The sequence below is a fragment of the Poecilia formosa genome, unplaced genomic scaffold (genome assembly GCF_000485575.1).
Source record: "Poecilia formosa unplaced genomic scaffold, Poecilia_formosa-5.1.2 Scaffold70, whole genome shotgun sequence".
Classification (NCBI taxonomy): domain Eukaryota; kingdom Metazoa; phylum Chordata; class Actinopteri; order Cyprinodontiformes; family Poeciliidae; genus Poecilia; species Poecilia formosa.
The window spans coordinates 2,397,285-2,424,383 of NW_006800009.1; the positions used below are offsets into that span (position 1 = coordinate 2,397,285).

The window sequence follows — 27,099 nt, forward strand, 5'->3', positions numbered from 1 at the left end:
CATTTGTCATAGCAACTTTAGAGTAATGCAATTCTTTCTTTTTTTTACTTTTATCAGCCAATAAGAGGTAGAAATCTTGTATGGTTACAGTCGAATGAAACAGGAACTTGTTTCAGGAAAAAAGTACTTTAGAGGTAATTAAACAATGAGACAAAGGTAACACAAAGAGGTAGTTAGGCAAGAGATTGTGGTTAATAAATGACAGGTTGCAACTGACTCCCCACCCAGTAGTGCCTGGGGTGAGTGCTGTGCGTGTTTGATAGCACACAGGCGGATATCACTGACGTTAAAAAAACAAACAAAAACAAGAAAAGAAGACAGAGCGTCGTTTTCTCAGGTGCCATTTTCAGCCGTCGGTCCCACTCATGGGGAAAACCAAAAACAAGTCTGGGCCCCTGGCTCGGAGGCCGGACAACTCGGCTTTCAAGCAGCAGCGGCTCCCCGCCTGGTCTCCAATGCTAACCGCTAACACTGTGCTGCCTTTCTTCTACCTGCTGGCTGTGATATGCATGCTGCTCGGAGTGTGGCTGCTTCTCCTCGTACAGAGCACGCAGGAAATAAAGGTGAGCGTAAATAACTCTTGCTTTTTAGTTCTCACTTTGATGTGTAGAAGAGAAATAAATATCCGACAGTCTGCGTGGGTGGAAGAGGCGCAGGGACGGGAAGCTCGGAGCACTGAGCAATAAAAACGGGGAGTGGCACAGATACACAGGAGCCAAGGTTAAGGTTTGAGTCCTAATTCATGTCTGTTGTTTTCAACCCTTCCAGCTGGACTACACCGATCTGGGAAACTGTAATGAGTGTTTCGACCTGCGTCGAAATGTGAGCAACGCAGCGCAGACCTGCAGCTGTCGGGTGGAGTTTTCAATTGACAAATCATTGAAGGTACCCAACCCTGTGTGAGCGTGTTGGACATACTGTGACATCAGACCCTTCCATGGCTCAACTTTCAAATTCAGAATCCAAATTGCATCACGTATAATTTTCATTTTTATTTTTTTTTTACTGTGTGTGCCTCAGATTAGAGCACATTGCTTCATATTTTGGCTCTCTCCCCAGGGCGATGTCTTTTTCTACTACGGTCTCAAAAACTTCCATCAGAACCTCCGCAGGTACATGGACTCCAGAGATGACGGACAGACGTTGGGCAGGATAAAAAATTTAAAGGTATCTCTAGTTGTTTTTGCCACTTTAGAGGTTATTATTCTCATTCGTATTAATTTTTGTAGTACAATATTCAATATACATTCAAAAGCTGAAAGTTTCCCTCAATTTTCTCAACTCCGCCTCAGTCAGATTGGATGGTGAACGTGTGTGAACAGCAGTTTTCAAGGTTTTCCAGAGATTTTCAGAGTTATTTAGGTCTGGACTTCTAACACGTGATTATTCTTTGGTCTGAACCGCTCCATCCCATATTGCTCAGTGTATCTTAGCTGCTATCTAGTTTGCTTAGCCCCATTGCAGAAGGTCATCTACACTGCCATGATGATGCCACCGCCATGTTTCACAGTGGGGACGGTGCGCTCAGTGCTGGGCAGTGTTGTTTTCAGTTGATGGATTCATCTCTGTGAGTTCAAAACGCGGCGTATTGCTTTAAAACCCAATCCTGCTGTAAAACACTCTACTCTATATTCAGTCTTTCTGGTATGTTCCTTGGTGTTCACGGTTTTGTTTGTTCGTTTTCTGACAGTGTTCCTGTTGCCTTCAAAATGCAGCATTTATTCATACAGACTAAATTACGAGCGGACTCTACTTTCAAACCCAGTGACTTTTGAAGGCAGTTTGTTGCACTAAATTGTGAAAGAAATGGAAAAAGAATGCATCGTTTTTCCTTTCACTTCACACCTGACTACTGTCCATGAAGACCTATTAGTGGTTTTAGTACTGACCTGTCTGAGTTTACCAGCTCCGTACTACAAGAGGACCTTCCCATGAATCCTCAGTATTTACATCCTGGACCTCTAAACTTCTAACATCCAGGCCCGTTGAAGCTGTTGAACTTGCTGATGGTCTGTTTCACTTGCGCTGAGAGATTTCATGACTGCATGCTGCGGATTCACACTAACAGCTTCCACATGCAGAGCTTGGAGTCAATTAATGTAAGGTATTTCTACAGGCTTAAAAAAAAAGGCGAAATATTTATTAAAAAAAAAAAAAAGTCTGCATATATTTGTGAAACAAACTCTGGATCCAATTTTCCAATAACAGCTTAGGCTCAAAATGGGATTCTAAACATGCAGAAGCTGCAATTTATAAACTCCTTAAAAGCCAAAACTGTGTTTTGTTAAAGGTAGTTCATTTGAAAATTGATTAGTTTGATCCTCATTTGGTTTAATATCAATAACCTGTTTAGAAGAGTTACATCAACATATTATATAGTGGACAGAAGTATAGTGGTGAAAACTGGGCAGCTTCTCCTGTTACAGATTTACATGATTTACAGAATATTGAAATAAAATTAGCAGTTCCAGTGCAAAGTTAACTGACATATCCATTTAGTCTTAAAGAACTTGCATTAATTTCTCATTTTCTTCTGAAGAACCCAAGTTCTTATTGTGCGCCGTTTGACAAAGATAATGACGGAGTCCCCATCGCTCCCTGCGGAGCGATCGCCAACAGTATGTTCAACGGTAAACACCGCTCACAACGCTCGCCACCCGACACGTCGTTGATCTCTGCATCGGCCAGCTGACTGTCTTTTCTCCTCCCAGACTCCTTCACCCTGAACTATCACCTCTCCAGCAGCCGTAGTGTTCCTGTTCCTTTGCTGCGAACGGGCCTCACCTGGTACACAGACAAAAACGTCAAGTTCCGCAACCCAAGGGCCGACAATCTAACTCTTGCTGAGGTCTTTGAAGGTAAGGAGAGACGACGCGACCTCGGTCTCAGGAAGGGCTTTCGTTTCTCTCACGAAAGATGCAAGAAGCCGGGCACGAGGACAAACCTCTAGCGTTTCCTCCGCAGGTACGAGACCGCCTCTGTACTGGCAGAAGCCTGTATACAGTCTGGACCCACATGACCCGAACAACAACGGTTTCATTAATGAGGACCTGATCGTCTGGATGAGAGAGGCGGCTTTCCCCAACTTCAAGAAGCTTTATGGGATTTTAAATAGAGCAGACCCCATCTTTGAAAAAGGGCTTCCGAAGGGAAACTACACCATCGATATATCCTACAGTATCCTTTCACTGCAGTTTTCACGGGAAACCTCCTTCAGGCTCTTGTTTGACGGTTCACCTAAAGTTGAAATGAGAAAAAAAATGAATCTCGCATCTTTAGTTGAAGCTGCATATTCTGAGACTAAGTCATTTTTCTTGCATCACATTATTCCACAACAGAATCATCTTTATTTTTACTTTGTTTTAATGTGTTTAAAAAAATTCTCATCCACTCTTCACAATGGCAAAGACAAGACAAACATGCACATGAGCTTCATAAGTCAAGAAAAATGCTCATGCGTGATTTTAGAACATTCTGTTGAAGTGTTACATATTATAATGTTAAGATTAAGCCGTATTTTCCTAGATTTTTTCCGTAATCTTTTTTTTTTTTTTTTTTCCCATAGTTCACCCAGCCAGATAAATGTATATAAGCACTCAAAACATGACCTAACACCATGTTTTATCCAAAGAAGTCCTTGATAGATGCAGTAAAGCCCAGACTGACATTGTGTGGCTCTGTTAGCATTTGTTAGGCAACACCTACATACATGGTGAAGGCAAAAGCAGGTTGTGCAAAGTACCAACCGCAGGGATACCAAAAAGTGTAACACTGCTGATTTTAGTTTCTTCAGAAGTTCTTTTCCTCCTGCTGAATTAATGTGCTCAATTTAATGAATGGATTTTCCTACATTGTGAAACCGTGAATTTATTTGATTTACGCAATTTTTTTTTTCTTTCCCAGAAGCGCTAAAATTAGTGGAAGCTGCCATGTTTATTTGCATGCTACCTGCTACAGATTAGCCTTGACCTCCTGCCTCTTCAGACTTCCCTGTGCAGCACTTCCAGGGCAGGAAGGGAGTGGTGCTGACCACGCTGACCTGGTTCGGAGGCCAGAACCATTTCCTGCCGATTGCCTACCTGGTAACCAGCAGCCTGATCCTGCTGGCGGCCGTCGTCCTCACCGTGGCCTGGTGGAAGTTCGGAAAGGATGGGAAGAACATGAAGGAATGAAGCATGGAGGCGTCAAGACAGAGGACTGAAACTGATGAAGGATTGAGCTGATTGATACTCGTGCTGCTGAGAAGGTTTGCAGACCAGAGACGGGAGACCCAAAGTGACAAAATTGTTGTTTTAATAGGAAGCAGTCAAGCTGCATTTTAAACCGTAGTTTATGTTTATTTCAAGGGTTCGTGATGCATACGTCACATTAGGGCCTTGCTATACTGGAGCACAAAGTGCCATAAGATGGGGTTTTTCACATCTTTTTGCTAAAGAAAGTTAAATAATTAAAGCACTTATTGTGTTGCATTTTATTTAAAAAAAAAAGAGTAATTTGGGAGATGTAAATTGTTTATTTGGAATAAAGTCAAAAGGATTAGAGTGAAACTGAAAATCCTAGTTTTTAGAGGTGCAAAGTGAGCAGCTCATGACTGGTCCCAATTTTTCACTTTCACTTTATAAACTTGTTGGCTCTTTGTGCAGAAACTCTGGTACTGTGAAAGGTAAAACTTGTTTTTTAATTAAGGCTGATACACCAGGTGCTTTTTAATTTGTTCCAAAGTCCAGAACCTAATTAACTTTGAAATCAGAATAAACACCAATTCATATTAGAAAGTTCTACAAAGAAACTTTCTTATGTGAACTTTTAAAATAAACGTACATGTTTTGACACCCAGATTTTGCAGTGACTCCGCCCAGACACAGCAGAAAGTAGGAAAAATATTGAGTGCCGTTTTGTTTTTTCTGTTGGTTTTTTTAAGAAGCAAGATTAAACCCTCAAAGTGGCCACCAATAGCTGATTTGTGCTTCTCAGTTTTGCATTTCTCCGTTAAGTTTCACACCTTCGTCTATCACATGAAATACAGAATCAGCTCATTTAAATGCTTAATTATATTAACCTGTTAATTTAATATGAAAGCCAAGCTGTTATTTATATTACTTAGTCAATTGCAATGACTGAATTTTCAGTGAAGCACTAAAGAAATAAACATTTCTTTAATAAAAAAAACATCTTTATTCCTTTTTTCTCCTCCCAAACAGATTGATTCCACCTTTTTTATGCAACCAGGGAACTTTTAATCTCCATAAATCACTCTGTGGTTATTGAACACAATCGGCGCGTGACACTGGCGCACCTTGCCACAGCTGAGGCGGCTGTTCTGAGAAAATATGAAGCAGCTTGATGCACGTTTGTCCACCATCTGCCCTCCTGTCAGCCAGTGTTTTGCTCAGATCAGTGCCTGCAGGCTTGCAGGAGAGGAAAGCAGTTTACCGGTGCGACATTTAAACGGTTAAACACTCGGACGCCGATGAACACAGACGACGGGAACAATCGATCTAAACGCTTCAGGACAGATGCAACACCGACTTTAAATACTAAATCACACACTACCATTTGCAACAACATTACACTTCTCTAATTTAAGACTTTTTTTTTTTTTTTAAATGGTTGTGACGATGGCACAGATTTGGACCACAGAAGGCAAGATTTGGTCTCCATCAGGAAAAGTCACGGGTAAAATACTTCATGACAGAAGTTATCCTAAAAAAAAAAAAAAAAAAAAAACTTTCAGCCATAACAGTGCAACAGATTGATTCGCTAACAGTGAGGGGGGGCCGCTCGGTAATCAGCAGGATGTGAAGTAAAAAACAATCCGACAATCGTTTGACCTAAAAGGATCGCAGTGATGGAATTACAACAACTATTAACAATTTCAAGTCATGCTTTAAAACACAAGTACCACAAGGAAGGCGACGCGATCCGACAACGCACCATGGCGCGGTTCGGAAAGGATCTGAACGCAAGCGACGCAATGAAACATGCAGCGACTGGATGGAGAGACGATCGGGGTGGAAAATCACAGCTTCGGAAGAGAACAGGTGGACACATCACAAACAGGGACAAAGTCTTTCACAAACAGTAGTCAGCTTCCTCCTTTCCGTCACCAACACATTCATCGTAGTTTCAGTGATAGGACTCTAAAGGCACCACACAAGCAGTTTTTGTAGCCTTGCTGAAAAGTTCAGGAAATACAGACATCTCCAGCTGAATCTAAAGCTAAAAAGGTAGTGTTCATTCAAGACTTCAAAGCCAGGTGGGTTCTCCTTCCCCAAACCGGGCTCGTCCGGCCTCTTTGGCGCTCAACCAGCTGGCTTTGGAGGAACACTTTGAGGGACCTGATAGGTCAGATCCTGAGTGGGCGTGGTCTGTCCGTTGGCATTTTTAGGCGTGTCGTAGACAGACCCCCCAGACTGGCTGCTGTCCGTCCATGTGAGCAGTGAGCTGGGCCCCACAAAATTAAGCACTTTGGAGGGCAGGTGGCAGCCCATGTCCACCACGATGGGAGTCGCGTATTCGGCTCCTGATGACGGCAGCGGCTCCGCGTAGGGGTGGTAAACGTCGGGTGGGATGGGAGCGTCGTACAGGTCTGGATCCGAGTAGCCCGGTTCAGGCCCTTCGTCTGGTTTAAAGGTCGACCGTGCACCCAGTGTGGTCACGCCGCTCACCAGCGGCTGGGCATACTCTGTAAACAAAATGGAGGAGTCAAAGTTATTTTTGGGGCGTTTCGGAGCATTCTCTGCGTTGGAAGTTTAGAGCTCCCATTTTGGAATACTATAAGGGTTCATTCACACCAGCCCAGTTCGGTCCGCTTTAATGGACCTCTACCAAGTTTGTCTTCAAGGTCTGGTTGGTTTAGGGAGGTGTGAACACCAGGAGTATAAACATCGTCTCTGCTGGAGTATTGCGTCAGAGTTGGGACTGCCCTCTTGCTGGACAGAAACTGATCATCGGCTGAATATTTTGCATAAAAACTACCATGATGTGGGATATTTACCCACCTGCAGTACTATGTAATTCTGAATAAATTAAGGCAACATATTTTGCAATCCTTCTCACAGAAAGTGAAGTAGTAATGTGAAAAGATGGCCTCCAGGGGGCAAATACAGAGGCTGACAAGATGTATTCTTGTACAATAGTCTAAGGAAATATTAAGCTTAAAAGATTTTGATAACTTTATAAGAAACACACGACTAAAACATCTTATTAGCCTTAAAAAGGACCAGATTATTTATTTTTTTCCTCGCAGTGAGCAGGGCGTACCTGCAGGTTCGGCGTGCAGACTGGGAACGGCGCTCCGTCCCGCCAGCCGGCTGACCTCAGGGGTGCTGTAGCGAACCGAATCCTCGGTCTCCATCATCTTGGAGGGCAGCAGCTGCTTCATGCTTTTCCACCAGACTGCGACACACCAATAATGAGTCGCGGAGCTGCAATACATGCGCTACTCGAAGTGACAAAGCGGTGACATACCTGTCCGATCCCAGTAGGGAATGTCGTACGATCCTTCTGCGCTCTTTTTCCTGTATGGAGAACAAAAGGTCAGTAAAGGAGGGGATTTCACGTTTGGGAGACGTGAGGAGATACAAAGTCGTACTTATTCCTCCAGTGGCAAACGCAAGCCACCGTCAAGATCAGGGCGGTCAGAACCACGACCGCCACCGGTACCAGAACTGCCATCAGCACCACGTCTGGGAGTGAAAAGACAACGCTGAAGCTGAAAACAAAGATCTGCTATTGTACGGAGGGGAGGTCTCACTCTGGTCAAAGCTACCTTACCTTTGCCACAGTGCGGAGGCATCGTCGTGTTTCTGATGTCCGGCGTGTGCGTGGCTTCGCTGAGGTGAGGCGGGTGCTTCGTCTTCGCGGGAGGTGGAGTGGAACCAGAACCGGAAGTAGTGAACAGTTTTGTAGCAGCTGCTCTGCCACCTGAGCAAAAGGATGGCCAACAAAATACATCCATGAATTGAACTTTTTTTTTTTTAACTCACTGATACAGAAACTCAATTTTGCAAATTAAACATGCGGTACTTAAAAAAAATAAAATAAATAAACTTTGGAGTTTTATACATCCTGCCAACAACAGTTTAGTGCATCGTTAAAGTCCTTAATTAGTCCTAAAACAAGTGATTTATTATAGGGTGGTTCAAATAGAACAAGTTGTTCTTTTTAGCTTTGGAGCCAAAACAAAATGGATAGAACAAAGTTTGGGTATGCAAATGTTTCACCATACTCTCTTCTTGACAAAACTTGAGGTGACTTGCAAAAGTATTCACACCCCTTAAACTTACTGACGTTAAGATCATAAACGTCACAGTAGTTTACTAGTATGTTTATGTCAAAGTAGAACATAATACTGACGTGGAAGTAAAATGCTCCACGGTTTACAAATGTTTTTCACAAAAAAGAAAAGTGAATAGTGTGTCATGGATTTGAAATCAGCAAATGCATGGTGTGTGTATGTATTCATATTATATATATATATATATATATGTATATATATATATATATACACACACACACACACACACACGCCTGACATTAAATTAGTTGGAAATGTTGGAAAATCAAAATCATTTATTACTTTTCCTTCCAATTCAGAACTATACACTACTTTTTTTTTGCTTTTATTACTCTTCCTATAGCACCTTTACTTGACCAGGATGTCTCACTGAGACCAGAAATCTCTGACCTGTAAAAATACTTTTGCCGGCTTTTTAATACATTAAAGGGATGGTTGGTGGTGAACTAACTTCCTTTACCTCCAGGAACGCAGCCAAACAACTCCAGCTTCAGAGCAATCCTCTGTTCCCACGAGGTGGGATTTATCCTCACAAAACGAGCCTCGATTGGAGGAATGAAGTTGTTCCTCACCTTGTCCTGGTAGTCCATGTTACCTTGGAAAATCTACCATAGATTAAGAAGAAGAAGGAAAAAAGAAACATGACAGCTGAAAGTCAGAGATGGCGCAACAACGAACAACAGCTATTTCCCCCCCACTGGAAAAGCTGATAGCTGCTATCTCCCACACAATGAGGGAGTGTGTGAATCCCCCACAGTGAACCGTCACAGGCAGCAGCTCCGCCGCTCAATCCATATCCTTCCATTATTAATACCCGACTCGGCCATTACAGCACTTATCTGCGACCGCTGCCTCCTCTCATTTCCTACCATCCACGTCTTTTAGTCAATATCAGCTGCTGGGGAAACAAAATACTCCTACCGCTTTAAGAAATTACTTTACCCATTTACTGTAATTTGGAGGGGAAAATGAAGAAAACATAAAAGCAAATGACGTAATGGCTGAACAAGCAGGGTTTATTATTGATTTCTCCTTTTTTTTTTCTTTTTTTTCTTCTTTTTGTACCTTGTCTTGTGAAGAATTAGTTTCCCTGTAGAAATGCCACTCCTTGCCATCTTTGCTGAACAGAACCCGGTATGCCTTCACAAAGTACGGGTACTCGATCCGGTCGGAACCCGTGGTGACAATCGCTGCAGAGAGGAGACAGTCGGCTTACAGGTGAAGAATAAACAGGGATGCACAGTATTGGAAAACCCTCAGATTTTCAAACCATTGTTGATAAGTAGCATCAGCGTATGTGTGTGTGATTAGATTGAATTGGAGCTACATAAATAGCGTTGTAAATATTGCCATAAAGACATCAGCTGTGATCTCCTCCTTTCCTCTCCTATGTGAGCGTCTGCTTGGGATATATTATCCAATAATTATTGTCCTTTCCGAACAATCTGTTGTGATTTAAATAGTTCTAATATATTTGCTACATATATTGTGCAGCTTTAAGGACTAATACTATATTCTTTATTTGGACTGAAAGCTGAGCTCCACGTCTTTACGGAAGCAGTATTCATGCACAGCATCAATATGAAACCTTAGAATTAAGCCTTTTGTTTGTTTAACTAGAAAGTTAATGGTCCACAAACACATACCGAGTTAATAATGCAAAGCTATGCTGGCAGCTTGTCAGACCAGGACAGAAGCAGGGAGTATTCTCATTTCGTGCTGCTGGATCAGAACCAGGTTTAAAGCAGAGATTCAAAATGCACAAAGATGAATCGGGAGCAAGAGACAAAGTCAATAGAGAAGGCAATATTTTTATTTTTTTTTTATTGCATTTGAACTCAAAAAAGCTGTTTATCAAAGTTTTTAGAACCTAAAATGGCTAAATCAGAGAATAAATCAGGTTTTTGTGTTATTTTCTGTCCGGCTTTTACAGTGTTATAAAACCCCGACGGCAAAAAGGCGTTCTGTCTTTAAACATGAGAAGCACAAGAAGCGACTCGAAGGGACGAGTAATCGTCATGCAAGTTGTGGGTTCGATTCCTGCGTCCAAGTCAGTGTGTTGTACATTAACACAGACTGACACGTGTTCACATGTTCATGACAACTTTTTCTGTAGCTCGTAAATTAACATTTCAAAAACAATTACATGCATAGTCAACTTAATTATAACAACCTTTATTTAACCGAAAGGAAAATGAAATGCTGCAGGAGATCATTATCGTCCTGGTATCTTCAAAGACACATGGTGGATGGTGATGCTGTGGGCAGGACGGTTTTTGGTAGCTGTCAGTTTTTCAGCGAATGCGAAGAGGCCTCTGACTGAAGACTGTTGCTGTCTGACAGTGCTATGACATGCTAACAGCTCAATATCTGGGGAGCAGAAACAATGTTCCAGGGGGACACCACTGCTAATCCACCTCATTTGCTTTTGCTGCTTCTCTTTAAATCTCTGTCTGACAATATGATTGAAAGTCAGGAAGAGAGACGGTTGAATCGAATCGGATCTGATCCATGGTTTGAACTGCCTCTTTGTCTCTCCGCTCTTTTCATCTCCTCTGGGATTTGAGGTCATAGTTCAGGTATCATTTGAGCTTTAAAAGAGGCCAATCGGCTGCTCCTATTTGCAAGAACAATACCTTGTTGCTACTGTTGCGCATCGTAGCAACTGTCCGAAATGACGAGAGCAAAAATCTTTCGAACAGCACGGCATCCAAAACCGGAGGGAATAATCAACCCAAATCATTATGACTAAAGATCTTGTCAAAGCAATAGAGAGGAAAAGAACAACAGAACAGAGATGTACCTGTGATCCTCTTCTCCCTCCTGAAGTCAACCTGCAGCCACTGCTGCCGGTCGCTGGGTGAAGGAGCCCAGGGAAGCCCGGGCTTCTTCAAACGAGCTCCCGACTTCCCCCACACGACGTGCTCACCGGCGGTGGTGTTCCAGTCCCACACGGATGAAACGCTGAGCTGAGAGTCCACAACACCACCAGACTCCAAACCCAGCGTCCCGGAGCAGCCTGAGAGAGGCATCCGTAACACAGGAGGAGGCTTGGTTTTAAAACACGCTTTCAATTGGTGTTTGGAAAAGTTTGTACATGTTTTTTGTTTTTGTGTGTGTGTGTGTGTGTGTGTAAGAAAAAACACATTTCTATATGCTTTCTGAGCTCCAAGCGTTCACAAGAAGAAAACAAAAACTCACCATCTGTTTTGAAGGTGAAAAGATTCTTTGATAAAATTCCTCTGAAAGAAGATGAAACAGAAACTACGAGTGAGAGACTGAACAGGAGCGAAGAAGGTAGAGATGAGTTTTCTGCGCTGCGGCGTCTGTATTTCTCACACAGTGGAAGTGACGTTATTTGCCAGTGTTGCCTCGTAGTGAGGAATGCCTGTGCTGCTCACCACGGTGATCTTCCCTCCCGCAGCATTGGACACCGCACCTGCATGGATAGCCGCCACGCACAGAGGGGACGACTGCAGGGACGAGCACAGGAAGGGAAGACAGCAGAGACTGTTGCTAGGTACCTTTACAGCACAGATTCGTATCTGTTCAACCGTGAAGAGCAAACAACTTACAGTTTTTTCAAGATGGTGGAGGAAAAAAAAAAAAAGGGGCTTCAGACAAGATGACAGACTGGAAAAACCTGCTTTGGGTAAAATATCTCCAAAGCTATAATAGTACTAAAGGGGACAAAAACAATAAAAAAATAAAAAACATTCTCTCGTTGCCACCACGCTATACAACTGTTAGCTTTTCAGTAACTGTACAATATGGACACCAAGGCTAGAACAAATCCATCCAACTAGCCAGATATGTTACCGTCATGCAGGGCGTTAAATCCTGAGTACATGAGATTTCTTTTGCTTTTGGGATTCAATATATTGTGAAGTTTCAGGTTCGTGATGAATAGATTAGCTTCATCTGCCCTATTGAATATCGAAACCAAAATATGAGATGAATGATGCAGAGCTGAAGCTCTTAGTCGTGATTAATCGATCTATTGAAGTAATTGTCAACTAACTTGGAAATCGATCAATTGTTAACTGGACTGTACAGACTAAAAAAAAAAAAACAAAAAACTGTTGCTCAAAGAACACCAGAGGACAAAACTGCACAAAAAACCTGCTTTGTCTGTAAATACATTCTACCCACAACTCCTTTAATGTCAGTTTTAGCTTGAACCTGGTTCAAATTCTATAAAATACAAAAATAATCTCCTGTTAAGCATCGTTTTGTGTCCAATTATAAATTGATTAATGTTATGAAATTACATGGTAGTCCTTCGCTGTATTGATAAATCAAGCAGAAAAGGTTAAAACCTTTCACATGTTGAAGTTAGATGTTTTGTTTTAGATTCTTTGCTACAACTGATTAAGTGTTCATTTAAGGAATGGTATATTATGGCAATTTAGGTAATAACATTTATATTTTCTTATTTAAAAAAGGAATTGAATTATTAGTTTGCATGCATTTTAATGCATTTCTAATATTGCATAAAAAAGGGCTATTGTGACAAAGTGAAAAATCAGCCGAACGTCGCAAATTTTTTATCCGATTAATCGCCCGTCAAAATAACTGATGATTACTAAAATAATTGTTAGTTGCCGACTGTGGATTAATTCTAGTACTATTCCACAATCGGCCATGCAATCTGAAGAAAACCTGTGAAACAAAGACTGTTGAGGTTTACTGTAATTAAACCTGATGTTCCTGAGTGAAGCAACGGCCAATAAGAAGAAGTTTACGTTAGCCGCTACAGCTCCACTGCCAGTTTCGTGCAGCAATGCGGTGTCCGCCCTGCGTTGCAGTGTGATCACTTTAACCTTCAGACTCGAGCAGATGAGTGACATCATCCTGATTCATCAGCTCCTCTCTGTACGGGAGCCACCGATGGGGAATGTGTCACGGCCGACTGCATTCCTGTCCAAACCTGCTTCCACATCACAGAGCAGCTGAGAAAAACCCAGATTACCCTGCCGACCCCACCTCTTCCAGAGGAGGAGATCCTCCATACGAGCAGCTGCTGGAGCGGGAGTGAAATTTTATTACGGGAAAAAAAGACCCACAGTGGAATTCACAGCTGAGGAGATTGTGGGAAAACTGGTGACCCGCAGAGTGACGAGTACACATGCAGCAGGCTGGGATTTATGCACAAACGCAGCAGTAAAAAGCCTGCCACAAGCCATCAACACCTTCGCTGTGACTCTTAAACTTCCCAAAAGTCGCACGCCACATCCTGGAGAGAGGCTTAGCAAAAACCGCTGCGACAAAAAAATAAAAAATAAAAAAATCGGTGCACCCTGCCTCCAACGGAGAAAACCGTACACTTGAACACACACGTAGCAAGGTGTTGGAAAGGGTAAAAGACAACTAGAAGTGAAATAGTAATCTCGGTGGAAGGACTAATACAACATACTGACAATCACCATTCTGGAATCACACACACGCCCTCCAGAAAGCAAAACATGAATGAATCACACGCAAATAAAAACGCCCCCGGTGTCCACATGCAACGCCGTTTCTCTAGCGTTTTAATAACATTGACTCCTTCGGCAGGTTTTTGTCTCTCCAGAAACACTCAACACGCGGCTCTGCTCGGCGCTCTCCTGCAGCTGGACTGGATTACAGGGTTATTATTTTCAGCCAAACTATTATCTAACCTCCCTTTTACCCAGTGACCCTGCCCCTCCTCTGTTCCTGTGGGGCGCCTCGCTCCCTGAAGCGCACGCCCCCACGCTCCTCCCTGTCTTCCCATCTGTCAGGAACACCCTTCCCACCACCATCCAGCAAAAAAAAAAAGGTTCCAAAAAAAATAAAACTAATGAGGTCATCATTAGGAGACTAAGTAACTCTGACCTAAAGCACAGCAGGGGGTTCCGTGAGGTCATCAAACCAGGACGTGGCGTTAACTCACCTCTCTGTATCCGTTTGGTGTAGTTCCAGAAATCTTCTCTGTAGATGTCAAGCAGCCTGCAGGACAGTATTTACTGTGAAGAAACAAAGCAAAAACACTAAGAGTATCAGTCTGGTCTTTGAACAAAAAACCTAAATAAAATCGATGCCAAGCAAACGGCGTTCACCTGAACTCCGCCTCTGGGAAATCAGATCCTTTGTCGAGGCAAGTGATTAAATCTGCAAAGGGGAAAAACAAACGGCATCAGAACTGGTTTCTATGCATGTCGCTGCAAAACAAACATTCTCTCCTCCTCTATAAAAAGGAAACCACCGCTGCGTTTTCTGCAATCAGACGTCTGAAAATTATAAAGTACAGCGCTCAAAATAAAAACCATTGTTTCCCAAAACCGGACGTGTTTTTAGAGAAACTTCTAAAATTAATTGCATTTTTCTTGATCCACTCAGTAAGTGGAGAGACACGGCACCTCGCTAAAGTATTCACGCCTCTTTAGCTTTTCGTATTTTGTCATGTTAGATCCACAACGGATGGACGGACGGAGAGCCTCTCTGACCATTAGTCTTGACAGTTTTGCCACACATTGTGAGTTTTTGATTGAGTTGTGATCCAAATCTTTGGATTTACTTCCATCCATTTCCCCATCAAACCCAGTCAGCTTCCCTGTCGTTGCTGAAAGACAGAATTCCCATAGCACCATCCTGCCCCCACCATGTTTCAAAGTGGGACTAGTGTGTTCACGGTAACATGTGTGTAAGGGACAGAGCAACGTTCAATGGCCGACCTCAGGACCTTTATTAACTCAGGTTTATAGTGAGTAACTAATATTTTAGTTGAAATACGCAGACTATGGGTCCAGGTATAATAAGCATGTATATCCTACTAATAAAGTTTGCTGTTCACTGGATTATATTTAATATAATCCATGCAAACCTGAGTGGTTTGTATAAATTTGACCTCCTACAAGTTTGAATTACCTTCTCATCCATGAGTACAACAGGTTTTTTTTTTCTATGAATTTGAATGTCATAGAAAGAAAAAGGATTTTATAAATATCAGGAAATTTAATTTCTGTCTATAGAAATCTAAAGGCGAGAGTCGCACAATTTCAGGAAAATATTTAGATACCGTTGCTGAAAATGTTAGCGGTAGAGTCACAGAACATACTGAAAATGTCTGAGTGTGACTCAAACTTTTGCCTGCGAAGGAAAAAAAAAATCCATACATGTAATGTATAAGATTAATTAGTTCTGTCAAAATTTAAGACCTGGGAAAAACATATTAAAGGCCAACTTACGTTTTTGATACAAAATTTGAGATTTGACAAGGATGCAGGGAATATTATACCCCATCAAACATAGCATCCATTATTACTGAGATATTTTACACATTGATACTGCGGTTCAATAGACTTTATAACAAAACTCTGTGGGAGCCATGTCAAATGTTTCCCCATAAGGGAAGCATGTACAAGATGACTCGAGTAGAAAAGCGACTGAATGACCTCTATAAAACATTTTTGGATTGGACCTGAAAAACTCCCGCAGCTGCTCGCATGTTAAAAACAGACTTGCCAACCGACTTCAGACGTCCTGGATTTGTCCTGATTGTGGCTTGAACTGCATCACTCAAAGGAAAAATAAATCTGAATCCATAAATCCGCGGAGATTCAATTTGAATTTTGAACCCGCCGTGAATCTTTCCATGTAAACTCTGAAAAACAACAAAGCGGCCCTGCGAGGCCGTGGGAGTACAATGGGTGATCAAACACACCAGTCATGTCTCGCAGGATGACGTGGGCTGCTGGGAATGTCATGTAAACTCTGCGGTGACTTGCAGCCCTCCTTCTGCCGTGACCACATTAATACGATCAAAAACTGTACCTCGAAAACGAAGTTAAGATGGAAAAAAAAAATAAAAAGGAGAGAGAAAAAAAGCCACCTCGCATCGCCATGGTGATTGGTTAACTTTTGGTTCAAGCTGCCCACCCACACACACCTGAGTGATCATTTTCATGTGAGGAAAACACATGCATCAGCTTTGTGGTGGGAAAAATGCCACCCAGTGTGATTCAGTCGAGCCACGATGACCGTCGGAGCTAAATAATTGCGGATACTTATTTCTTGCGGCTTCGGCTCGTCTCTTGCCTGTTGTTGTTTTTTTTTTGTTTTTTTTGTTAAACCCTAGAATATTTCTGTAGCTTACTGACCAACGTGTGCACTGACATAAACAAGATATTTGTCTGTCTCAAGTTTTTAAGTTCTCGAGTTTTGGATGTATTTAAAAGAAAAACCTCAAACATTTCCTTATGTGATAAGGAAGGGTATCAAGGGTATATTAGCAGGTAGTTAATAGTAGCCTCAACCGCCTCGAAAACGCAACAAAGATGTCAGCATGCGACTCAAACTTTTGCCTAACAGAAAATCCCACAACAAAAACACCTATAAGAGATGAAATATTGCTGACAGGACAAAATTTTATACCTGTGATTAGTCAATTAACTTACTTTTTTAAAATGGATTTAAGATGTTTTAAGACCACACTAGTTTAGTTACAAACTGGCATTAGGGACATAAAATCAATGTTTTGAAGTGGGTATCATGAAAGCCTGATCTGCAGGAGGTGTGTCTGAGTAAAGCCACCGACAGCCCTGACCCGGTTATACCAGTTCAGCTTGTGGACGGATACCCAAAACATTTGACCCGTGTCAAAGTTTGAAGGGGAAATTCTGCCAAATAATAAAAGTTAAATTGCGAATCTGAAGCCATTGTTCTTGCACTCAGGGAAACGGGAATAATCCTGGTCATCCTGACTGATGTAATCCAGGAAACCTTCAGTCACGTTTTATGCCAAGAAGTGAGAGCAAACGGCTATATTCCTTTTTTTTTTTAACGCAGTGTATGTAAACATCTGGTTTTAACTGCACATCTGATAGCACAGATCAAATGACACGCAGAGACGAGGAAAACGCAACAAGCTGCCAGCTTTTAGACAAACCCATATGTTAAAAAGATTTGTGTATGAGTGTTTTTTCAGGACAATACAATTACTTCATAGTCATAAAAATAAAGCTGGGGTACAGAAAGAAAACAGCTGTGACTAACACAGAAAATCCTAGCAACTCTTACCTCCAGGGCTAAAACAAAAACGGAACCAGGTTCAGCGCTCAGGTCTCGTAATTAAAATGAATGCCACTGGAAAAAAAAAAAAAACAGAATGGTGTAGAGCAAACCAGCAGCCTGCATACCCGAGTGTTCAGTGGTGGAGTAGGACAGGTAGAATCCACGTCCCGTACGGTGCATCACACTCCTGAACTGGACAGTCACCTGGTTGCCCGAAGACTCGATCAGCTCATCAACCTTCTGATCCAAACCACAGTATTTCACTTTAATGCAAGAAATAGAAAAGCAAAGCGATTAGTGAAATTTTACGCATAGATTTAATAAGAAAGTATGGAATAAATTCACTGTATACTCTTAAGTGATGCTGCCTGGTTAATTAGTTAAGGTATCGCCTCAACTTGCCAGGCTGCATTCACCACAGACATGATGTCACAGTTTTCCGAATGTCATTTAAAAAAAAAAAAAAGTTACCGCTCAGCTACCACTCCTTTAGTTTATACAGCATGACCAGAGTAACCGGAAATATCTACACAACAGTCCACCTTTGTTGCGAGTGAGAAAATGGTAACCCCCTCCTTTCAGCCGTGCAATGTGCAGCAACAAGTGGGGGAAGGGCAGCACCTCGCTATGCTATGCTCTATAAAGCTGGAGAATAAACAGGTCACTCCAGGGCGTTTTGCTTGACGTCTCATTAAAGTTACTTCAAACTGTAGGAATAGCAGGATAGAAAATATATGTATATTTTTTTAAAGTGACTTTATTTTAAAACCTCAATATTCACAACGAGTCCAAGCTTTCTCCAAGCTGAGTGACAAAATAAATGCCTCCAACCTCTTCATCCAGTGATCCCTCAACCACAACAAAATGAAATCAAACTTAAGACCAAGTTTAATTCTCGACCCAATCCAGATCAAAACTTATAGCAGCAATTGTCCTAAGACGGGAAAAAAATTGACATTAGCACAAATGAGTTCAACCTAAGGAGCAGGACTTTATACATCAGGTTAAGTTGACTAAAAGATGACTAATTTCCCAGTTTCAAGAGCAAGCACCAACCTCGACACTCCCGCCACCCAGTATGAGGTGATCATACTGGTATGGGGCCAGTAAACATTCCATTGTAACAAAATGAGCAGCGTCACTTTTCCCCGTGTCGCAGTTTTCTGGTTGATCAGCATATTTTCACAGTTACTTTTCTCACACTTTTAAAGGACAAAGAAAACATGAAATGAAAAGCCAGCGAGAACTACGCGGCTCAGGATAATCCATTATGCAACATTATTAAGCTGTTTGCAACAATAATTCACCGAGACTCAATTAGACCTGAATTTCAACCAGAACATTTATTATGTCCAATCTAGTGTTATTAATGTTGGCTTGTCTACTCAAGAGTCTGGTCAGACGGTTGTTTTGAATCCAACGCTCGTCCTACAAAACATCAGTTACTTATAATTAAGACATAAAAATATTTTTTTTATTATTTTACTATTCATTAGCTCCATTTCGATTACTTCCCTTTAAGACTGTGCAGTGCGTCTCAGAAGTGCAAACTAACAGACTGGATTATAATTTTAGTCAGTGACAGTGATTGTGGACCAAGCTACGTAAATTCAGTGAGAAATGCTCATGTTTCTCTCTGACTGCTGCAATCCTCTCACAAATGGCTTCTCCTTTCATCCCTACACACAAAGTGGGCTTCTGTGGTTCTGCTTGTGGAACCACCGAGAGCCCCAGGAATACCCATCCATTATGTTTTTTGTGTGTTCTTTAAACAGAGGTGAAAGCAGCTTTAAGTATCAGTATCATGTGTCAAAGTAGACCGGGCTGCTTTGGGCTTGAGGTTAGTGGTTTGTTGTCTCTAAGTTAACCTACCCCAGATAAACTTCATAATACATTTAACTAAGAAAGAAAGTCGACTTTCTGTTTAGAAACATGACCAGAGTAAAGGCAGACCCACTTTTAGTTGGGTGGATTTAAATATAACCAGAGCATCGCTCTACTTACTCTTTGCTCAAACCAGTGAGCATCAGCACTGTGCAGTTTGGTTTCTTTAAAATTAAGCTTTGGCTGAAAGTTCACAAGTTTCACAATTAACCAAAAACATGCACAGCAAAGGTGCTTATATCTCATAAGCCTTTTAACATTTATAGCGAACTTAAACTCCGATGTAAATGTATATCTGTCCGTCCAAACATAAAAAAGTACGGAGGGAATTTGCATCCATGTCCCTTAACTTTGAAACTTGGGATTGAAAGTAACAAAAATAATACTTTTACAGTTACTTTAATGATGGCAGACCAAAAACTGATCATCCCAGTCAAAAGTAACTTCAAGACTATTTGATCACCACAGAGTAACTGTAGAATGTCCCCAAATGTTTTTCTTTTTTTTTTTTTTTTCTTTTTTGACAAGCACACAAACAAAAATAGCTAAACAACTTCACCTTACAGCACTACTTATAAAGTGGGACAAAGAGCTGCCTGACCTGAAGCAAAGGGTGGCTTTTAGTCGTTCCTAAAAGCCACCCTCTAATCCTAAAACCCGAGTCTGTTTCAAAAAACCAGTCGGTATCTTTCTTTTCTCACCAATCTCAGTCTTTTTGGATCCGATGCCGTTGTAGAGGCGGAGATAGTTGACCTGGCAGTCGCTGTCTCCTAAGTCCAGCAGAGCAAACCGAAAGTGGATCCTCTTTCCACGCGGCACAGTGATCTCCCACTCACACACAGTGTCACTTGGGTGTGTCCTCGGATTGTCCAGAGAGGACAGCGTCCCGCTGCTTGGGCCGAGCACACTGGGGCCGCAGCCATCACCTGCAGGTGATACACACACATTTATATTTGCAAAGCAAAGTGAAAACGAATACATCATTTTAAGATGCCACTTTAACTGCTGCAAGCTTAAAGTTTCCTGTTTTTGAGTTCAGCGATTCTAGTTTTAGTCCATTTTCCTACAAGAGAAGAAAGGAGCAGGGAAACGACACCTAAGAGGGAATAAAGGAAGGGTGGACAAAAGCACTAATACAAATAGCAGAAAAAGAGAAACGGGGAAGACAGGCTCCAAGGGAAGGAACAAATGAACGAAGAAGCAAGAAGAAGAAAATTAAAGACATTATGGCCTGACACGGAGGGACAACATTTGGACAATGAGACAGAAAATAAGGTGAGGAAATTCCAGTATTTTTCAAGATTCTTGTCTCTCTTTACTGCTCATCTGCATGTGAACAGAAATAAAATCAAATTTCATCAATTTCCCTTTACAGGCAATGTAGAAAACTGGAGACTCCATTATTAGCCCAACAAAGCATTGAATTTTCACATTTTTCCGTCTCTTAAGGTACCTTGGGAAACGACCAACCACATTCCTGACTTCTAATGCAGCCCTGGCTTCCCCAGAAGCTGTTCAATGGCTAAAAGTTTTCAGACCGATAAAAATCTTCACTGCTTCAGTTTTTATGGCGACGCTTTGCATCGTGTCTAAGTTGCAATTCAGACAAAATGCCTCTTTTCCCCCAAAATGAATGAAAACGTACTTAATTGCAAAAACATAGGCTGCACGCTGTGTTTTGGCCAGACACAAATGACCAGTTATCATCCGTTCTGTGATCTCATGGTCTGCCTAGGAGGAAATTGTTAACCAGGACAGCTAACCTGATAGCACTCTGTCATTTTTATTGGATTAGAAAGGCAAAATGGCTGCTTAAAGTGGCTTGAAATCATTTTTCCTATGGTGAACCATGGCTATTTACAAGACATCACATGTTGTAATCAATTTTCATGAAGGTAGTTTGAATATGTTGTTATGGGAAAGACTGTACAACAATCAACAAATGATCAAACTGCTAAGAAGCTTCAAAGCGTCCATGTGTAAGAACCGTTGCCTAAACAGGATTCAGCTAAAGGATTTGGTTGCCACCAGTGTAGAGCAATGGCAGCATGCTGGTATGATTGCAGTTACGCAGAGTAAGGTAGACAATGCTAGGGAAAGCAGACACAGAAGCTGATCTTCTCAAAGTACAACATCAAGGACAGACTGACTTTCTGCACTAAGTACCAGGACTGAACTGCAGAGGACAAAGGCCAAGTTATTTTTTTTAAAAGTCCCCCCGCCCCCTCGGACTGATTGGGACATCTGGAGGAACTTTGCCAGATGAACCAGAAGCAATACAATGACAAAACAATGCTTTTCCAAGCACAATGCATCACCAGGTAGCTCACATTGACATTTTAGGTTCAAGCCCAGGAAACGTCCCAGATGAATCAAAAACCATCTTCCACCCCATCACTTGTGCAGTTTTGCAAGACACTTAACCCCAAATTGTCCCCCGACCTGCATAGCGCCATAGGAAGTTGTGTTTGTTGTAGGTGCAGCTGGGTGACTTGGACTCCAATGTAAAGGTCCTTTAAGTGGTCCAAATGACTAGAAATGATTAGATTAGCTCAGATAAATCTACTCGCACGAACCTTTAAACCTGGAAGTTTTCCTACATGATTTCCCCTTCAGCTCCTTTATCTTAAGTAATTTCTGGGAAGTTAAAGGTTTGAAGCATTCTGAAACCTGAACACACTCTTTTGTACGTCTACTCATTATCTTATCAACCTGATCCAGCTGCCTAGAGAAACCAGGAGCTTCTGAGGGATAACAGTGCAAATAAACCTTGCACTAGCTCACAAATCTTGACCTCGGTTTTAAGACAAAACAAGAAGTCTCAGTTACACATTTCTGCTCAGAACAAACATACTTTGCTATTGATGAGGTTAAAAGAGACAGATTACACATCCCTACTGTTGCACTCACTACCATGGATGTTCAAGTAAAGAATGTAGTTTGTCTTGATATCTTGAATATTTACTATCACTGCTTACGAAAAGAACAATTCCTAAGAAGTGGCTACAGTGGCTGCGACAGACTGGCGACGTGTCCAGGGCTGTACCCCGCCTCTCGCCTGAAATGTTTGCTGGAGATGGACACCAGCACCCCTCCCAACCCCACTAGGGACAAAGGTGTAAAGAAAATGAATGAATGAATGAATGAATGAATGAATGGATGGATGGATGGATGGATGGATGGATGGATGGATGGATGGATGGATGGATGGATGGANTGTAAGAGCTGCATCAGTCTGTCATGGTGAAGAGAGAGCTAAGCTGAAAGGCCACGCGGTTGATTTAAAGTTTGGTTCTGATCTACTGTTGAGTACTCTGAGTGTCAAGCAAAAGAACAAGATGGAATTACCTCAGAGGAGCTGGAACAAGTGGAACAAGAGATAGACAAGGATGGGCCTCTGTGACCCAACACTAGATCAGGCTAAAGTGGATGGATGGATGGATGGATGGATGGATGGATGGATGGATGGATGGATGGATGGATAATTACAGCGGTTTGCAGAAATGCAGCCTCTTAAAACAAACAAAAGAACAAAGAAAACAGTTTCCTAAAATAAAATCTTGCATGTTTTTAACACTCAATCCACTCATCTCCTTCAGTTTAATTGGTATTCAGAAGGTTTCAGAGTTTCAAGTTTGGAAAACCCCAATAAAACCATCCCAACAAAGTCAGAATTCCTACACAGAAAGTCACCAGGCCACCCCGGCCTCATTATCCAATATATATGAAACACAAGAGCCGCAAAGCTGCAGGAATCTACTGCTTCTGTGCAACTTTTTATGTATGTGAGAGTATATAAATGACAGAATAAAAAGTTAATGTGTTTTTACCCGTTTGTATTTCTAAAAGTATCCAGCCCTCCCACTGGTTTCTTGAACCACAATGAGAACAGATAGATAGTTGTACAGAATTTGGGAACAAATCAACACGTAACCTATTAGCTATAGAAAACTGTTTATCTTTTAGAAGAAAAAAAACAAACAAAAAATACATTTTGTGTTTCACTGGCATTCAAATGCAAATCTATTAGATCATCATATTGGAGAATTGCAAGTTTACAAGCAAGCTTGTTTGTTTAATCATCAAATGTCACGAGGATACCGGTGTCCAAATGGACCCATTGACTTACATTTAAGTGTAAGTCGATGGTTAGGGGTTAATCTACCAGAAAAAAAAAAGCTTGTCTGAAGAGTGGAGTGGAACAACTCAGATAAACTAGTTGTATTTCACTACATTCTTAAAAACTAGTTATAAAAAATATTTCTGCATTTTAAGCCCTGAAAGTTTTCAATCTCATAATCAGACAGATTACGGTTGCTGGTTCCCCACTCTCACTCCTATTCGACAAATGAATGAGCTTAATAGAGTCAAACCTATTTCGTACCGACAGCAGGATGATGGCCGAAAACCTGAACACCTACAAACAAAACTGAAGAGTTGGTTGGTCCTCAAACAGATGGGAACATTTTTAAAACTTCATGCACACACACTGGGAGGCTACAGTGAAACTGTTGTTCACTGTTGTTGTTACTGACTTGTGTGGTGCTCCATTTACCTCTGAAGTAGATCAGCACAATGCACAGAAATGCAAGTCATCATCGCAATATTGATGCAGCTTATATTACAATTGCAGATGACTGCTTTGATGCAACATTTAGTGGCGCATTACATTTCTAATGAGATGCTTTAATGCTCAGTGTGCCAAAAATATTTCCAGTCAGTTGGACGGACTTTCGCTGCCCTTGATGTCGACTTTGATAAAGCGGCGGAGACTTTGTGGCGATGGGAGAAAGAAAAAGAAATGTGGGTTAAGTGTAACCAGTATCCTTACATTATTCAACAATAATAACAGCCCTATTATGAAGTTGGAAGTTTGACCATTTCCAAGAATGTAATGTTAAGTGATAAGCTCAGCTGCTAGACTGAATACAATTAGCAGTAAAAGGCAAGTTTATTTTTAGAGCACATTTCAGCAACAGGGCAATTCAAAGTGATTTACATGATGAAAACATAAAACATCAGATAAAGCATCCCATTGCAGGCCCAGATCAATAAGCTCCTCCTGCAATATTACCCACATGTTACCCTTTCATACTCATCCACTTAGCTGGGTTGGAATTTTCTCAATGATAAGATACTTTGATAAGTATTGGAGATCGGTACTGGAATTGCAGCAGTGCCATCTCAGTTCATAATTTAAGAACTTAAATTGCTTTAGGCAGATCACCTATTATTTAGCAAATCCTACTGAGGAAAAACAAGACACCCAGGTACAATGCTAGCAGTGCAAAGCATTAGCTTTAGCTTACAGACTGTTTTGACTGGGGTTTCATTTTAAAACTGTATTACAAAATGTACTGCGAGAGAAGTTGTTATAATCGTTTGAACCTTATCCTGGATTCCTGGCTGTGTGATAAAACTTTGCAGACACACGTCATGGTGCTAAGTGAATATTATGCGAGCCTTGAGTTATGCAAGAGCCCTCTGAGTGGACATTATCCAGATGAGCAGAACAAAAACACGACAATGACTCAGAAATGTTACTGAAAAACTGCAGAGTGAGCTACATCTCACATTACGCTCTGTAACACCAGTAATCTTTCCTGAAGTGATTTAAAACCATCTTTGTGTATATTTAAAAAGTATTGCTAGAGTCAATAAATTAGTGACAAACTGGACACACGTGTTTACCCCCACCCCCAAAGTGTTAGGAAAAGCCAATCCATCCGAGTGTAGTCTAGTTAAACTTGAGTTTGAGTTTAGCTATGCTTTTATTTGGCTTTTTTCCAGTCTTGTGCTTAACACATAATCTCCTCTGATGTGCATCAATCATTTAATTTGGTTTATGGCAAAGAAAAGGCCATAAACTTTTTAAATGGCGTCGTTCTTTAAACCGACCTATAAAAAGGCCTAACAAATGGTAAACCTAAACGGTAACCAGTTTATTGGGAGACTAAAATCAGAAACACATTGTTGCTTTGACAGTAAAATCCTTAAACGTCTGCTGTTCATTTGTTATAAACACTCACAAAATGAAAAAATGAAAACGTCAAAATTCAGGAACCGGTTTGCCTGGTTTTTCCCTGAGCAGTTTTCCACCAAAAAAAACAAACAAAAAAAAAACAACAGAAAACACACCAACCTCCACAGTGCGCGGCGTGAAGCAGAGCCCACGTACACACACAGACACACGGCCATGTAAGGCAGGTTTCAGTTAGCTGGACAATAACACTTCCTAAAAGCCCCCCCAACAACACCTTAAACCGGGATGTGTTCGTGTATTTGCGGCCACACTGGCCTCCTCCGGTTATCGCCGCAGCTGTGTGGCACCAACCTTTCTGGCCTCGACAGCCCTTCGCGGTGAAAACGATGAGCACGGACAGGACGAACACCCCGGCCCCTGTCGGTCCCCTGCCCACCATTACCGCTCTGCCCATAGCAGCCTGCAGTCTGAATGCATACTGCTCGCTTCTGGCCCCAGCTGCTGCTGCTGCTGCTGCACCGCTTCAGCCTGGACGAAAGGAAAAAATAAAAAAAATAAACAATGGAGAAGACCAAATCTTTATCTCCTCTAAAGCGGGTAAGCGCCTGGTTTCCTCCCGTGGATGTGTTTTTGTTTAGTTGAAATTTAATGGTGGTTAGCGACACGCTCGCAGTGGAGGAGGTCACTGCTCTACACACACTCAGCCAATCTGTGGAGATACTTCCTACACACAGACTCCACCTCCGGATCTGGGAATGGGATACCCGAGTCCCCCAAGTGGTCTGAATAATCCCACACAGCCATAAAATGCTAGGGGGATTCTCATCCAGCTGAATGGGGGAAAAAAATTATTGTGTTTAAATAGTTAGACTATCTGGAAAAAAAAAGTATCAGAATTTAAATACAAATATGGCATTCAAATAGCCGGACTATCAAAATGAGCCACTGAGGGAAAATTTAGAAGAAAAAACTGATCCTTAAAACGTAACTGAAGTGAAAGAAAATTAATGGATTACGATAGATGAACTATCGTTTTCTAAACTGCATTTAAGCAGCTCCGCATCCCAACAATGTCACTGAAAAAAAGAAACGGTTTAAATATCAATTTTAAAAAGACACTAGAATTATAGAAAATAATCAATAGCTAAGCTATCTAATAAAACTTTAAATTGAAAAATTGTATTTAAATACCTAGACTGTCTAAAATAATTGAAAATTAAGGGGAATATTGTAGTAGTTGAATCATATTTACAAATATTTAAGTATGAAACAATGCAAAGACTTATACTTGAGTAAAAGTCCTTAAGTATAAGACTTATACTTAAGTGTAAGTCCTTTAGATGATAGATTTCACTTTTTATTTTCTTTAAAAATGTTTCTCAGTGACCCCACCCCCACTTCAAATTATTTAACCTTTAAAGCAATCCTTAAAGATAAATCACACTCGGAACTGATTGTTATGACAAAGTAACCCAGTTTGTTTTGTCACAACAACCACAGAATACATTTTATTTTAATGGAAGTTTTTCATCACGATGCTTATAAACTACAAGAAAAACAATATTTTTTTTTCCCTCCAGGAAAAGTCTGTGCATTTCCATTCAATGGTACCACGCAATGGATTTGAGCACCATATGGTTGAGGGGTGTTCAAACTTTGGGAAATTATTTTGTAACCTTACACCTGTTGTTCTTTTGGTTTATATGATGCTAATTGTTCACTAATATCCTAAAGCAAACTTCAAATGCCTTTGCAGAACAACTGTATCTACATTGACATCAAGTTACACACAGGTAAGTGGACTATTTAGGAAATTTTTGAAGGCAGGTGGTTGCATTAAGTTTTATTTAGGTGTATCAGAGTTTAGGAGGCTGCACTCTTCAGATTGTATTTGTAAAAC

General features: G+C 41.3%; 2 protein-coding genes across 2 annotated transcripts; one reads left to right on the forward strand and one right to left on the reverse strand.

Annotated features, from left to right (window-relative positions):
- tmem30c (transmembrane protein 30C) lies at positions 1-4,818 on the forward strand. The gene is made up of 7 exons (XM_007555535.2): positions 1-563; positions 769-885; positions 1,060-1,167; positions 2,540-2,630; positions 2,712-2,858; positions 2,965-3,177; positions 3,985-4,818. Exons 1-7 carry the CDS (start codon positions 366-368, stop codon positions 4,170-4,172), a joined length of 1,062 nt encoding a protein of 353 aa, XP_007555597.1. The 5' UTR covers positions 1-365; the 3' UTR covers positions 4,173-4,818.
- dcbld2 (discoidin, CUB and LCCL domain containing 2) lies at positions 4,486-25,950 on the reverse strand. The gene is made up of 15 exons (XM_007555536.2): positions 25,551-25,950; positions 19,918-20,142; positions 17,458-17,595; positions 14,380-14,431; positions 14,214-14,286; positions 11,639-11,772; positions 11,501-11,541; positions 11,103-11,318; positions 9,365-9,489; positions 8,760-8,904; positions 7,777-7,926; positions 7,595-7,688; positions 7,471-7,520; positions 7,264-7,398; positions 4,486-6,685 (listed from the first exon to the last, which is right to left on the reverse strand). The coding sequence occupies exons 1-15, from the start codon at positions 25,651-25,653 to the stop codon at positions 6,303-6,305; spliced, it is 2,064 nt and encodes a 687-aa protein (XP_007555598.1). The 5' UTR covers positions 25,654-25,950; the 3' UTR covers positions 4,486-6,302.
- Positions 25,951-27,099: the final 1,149 nt, after the last annotated feature.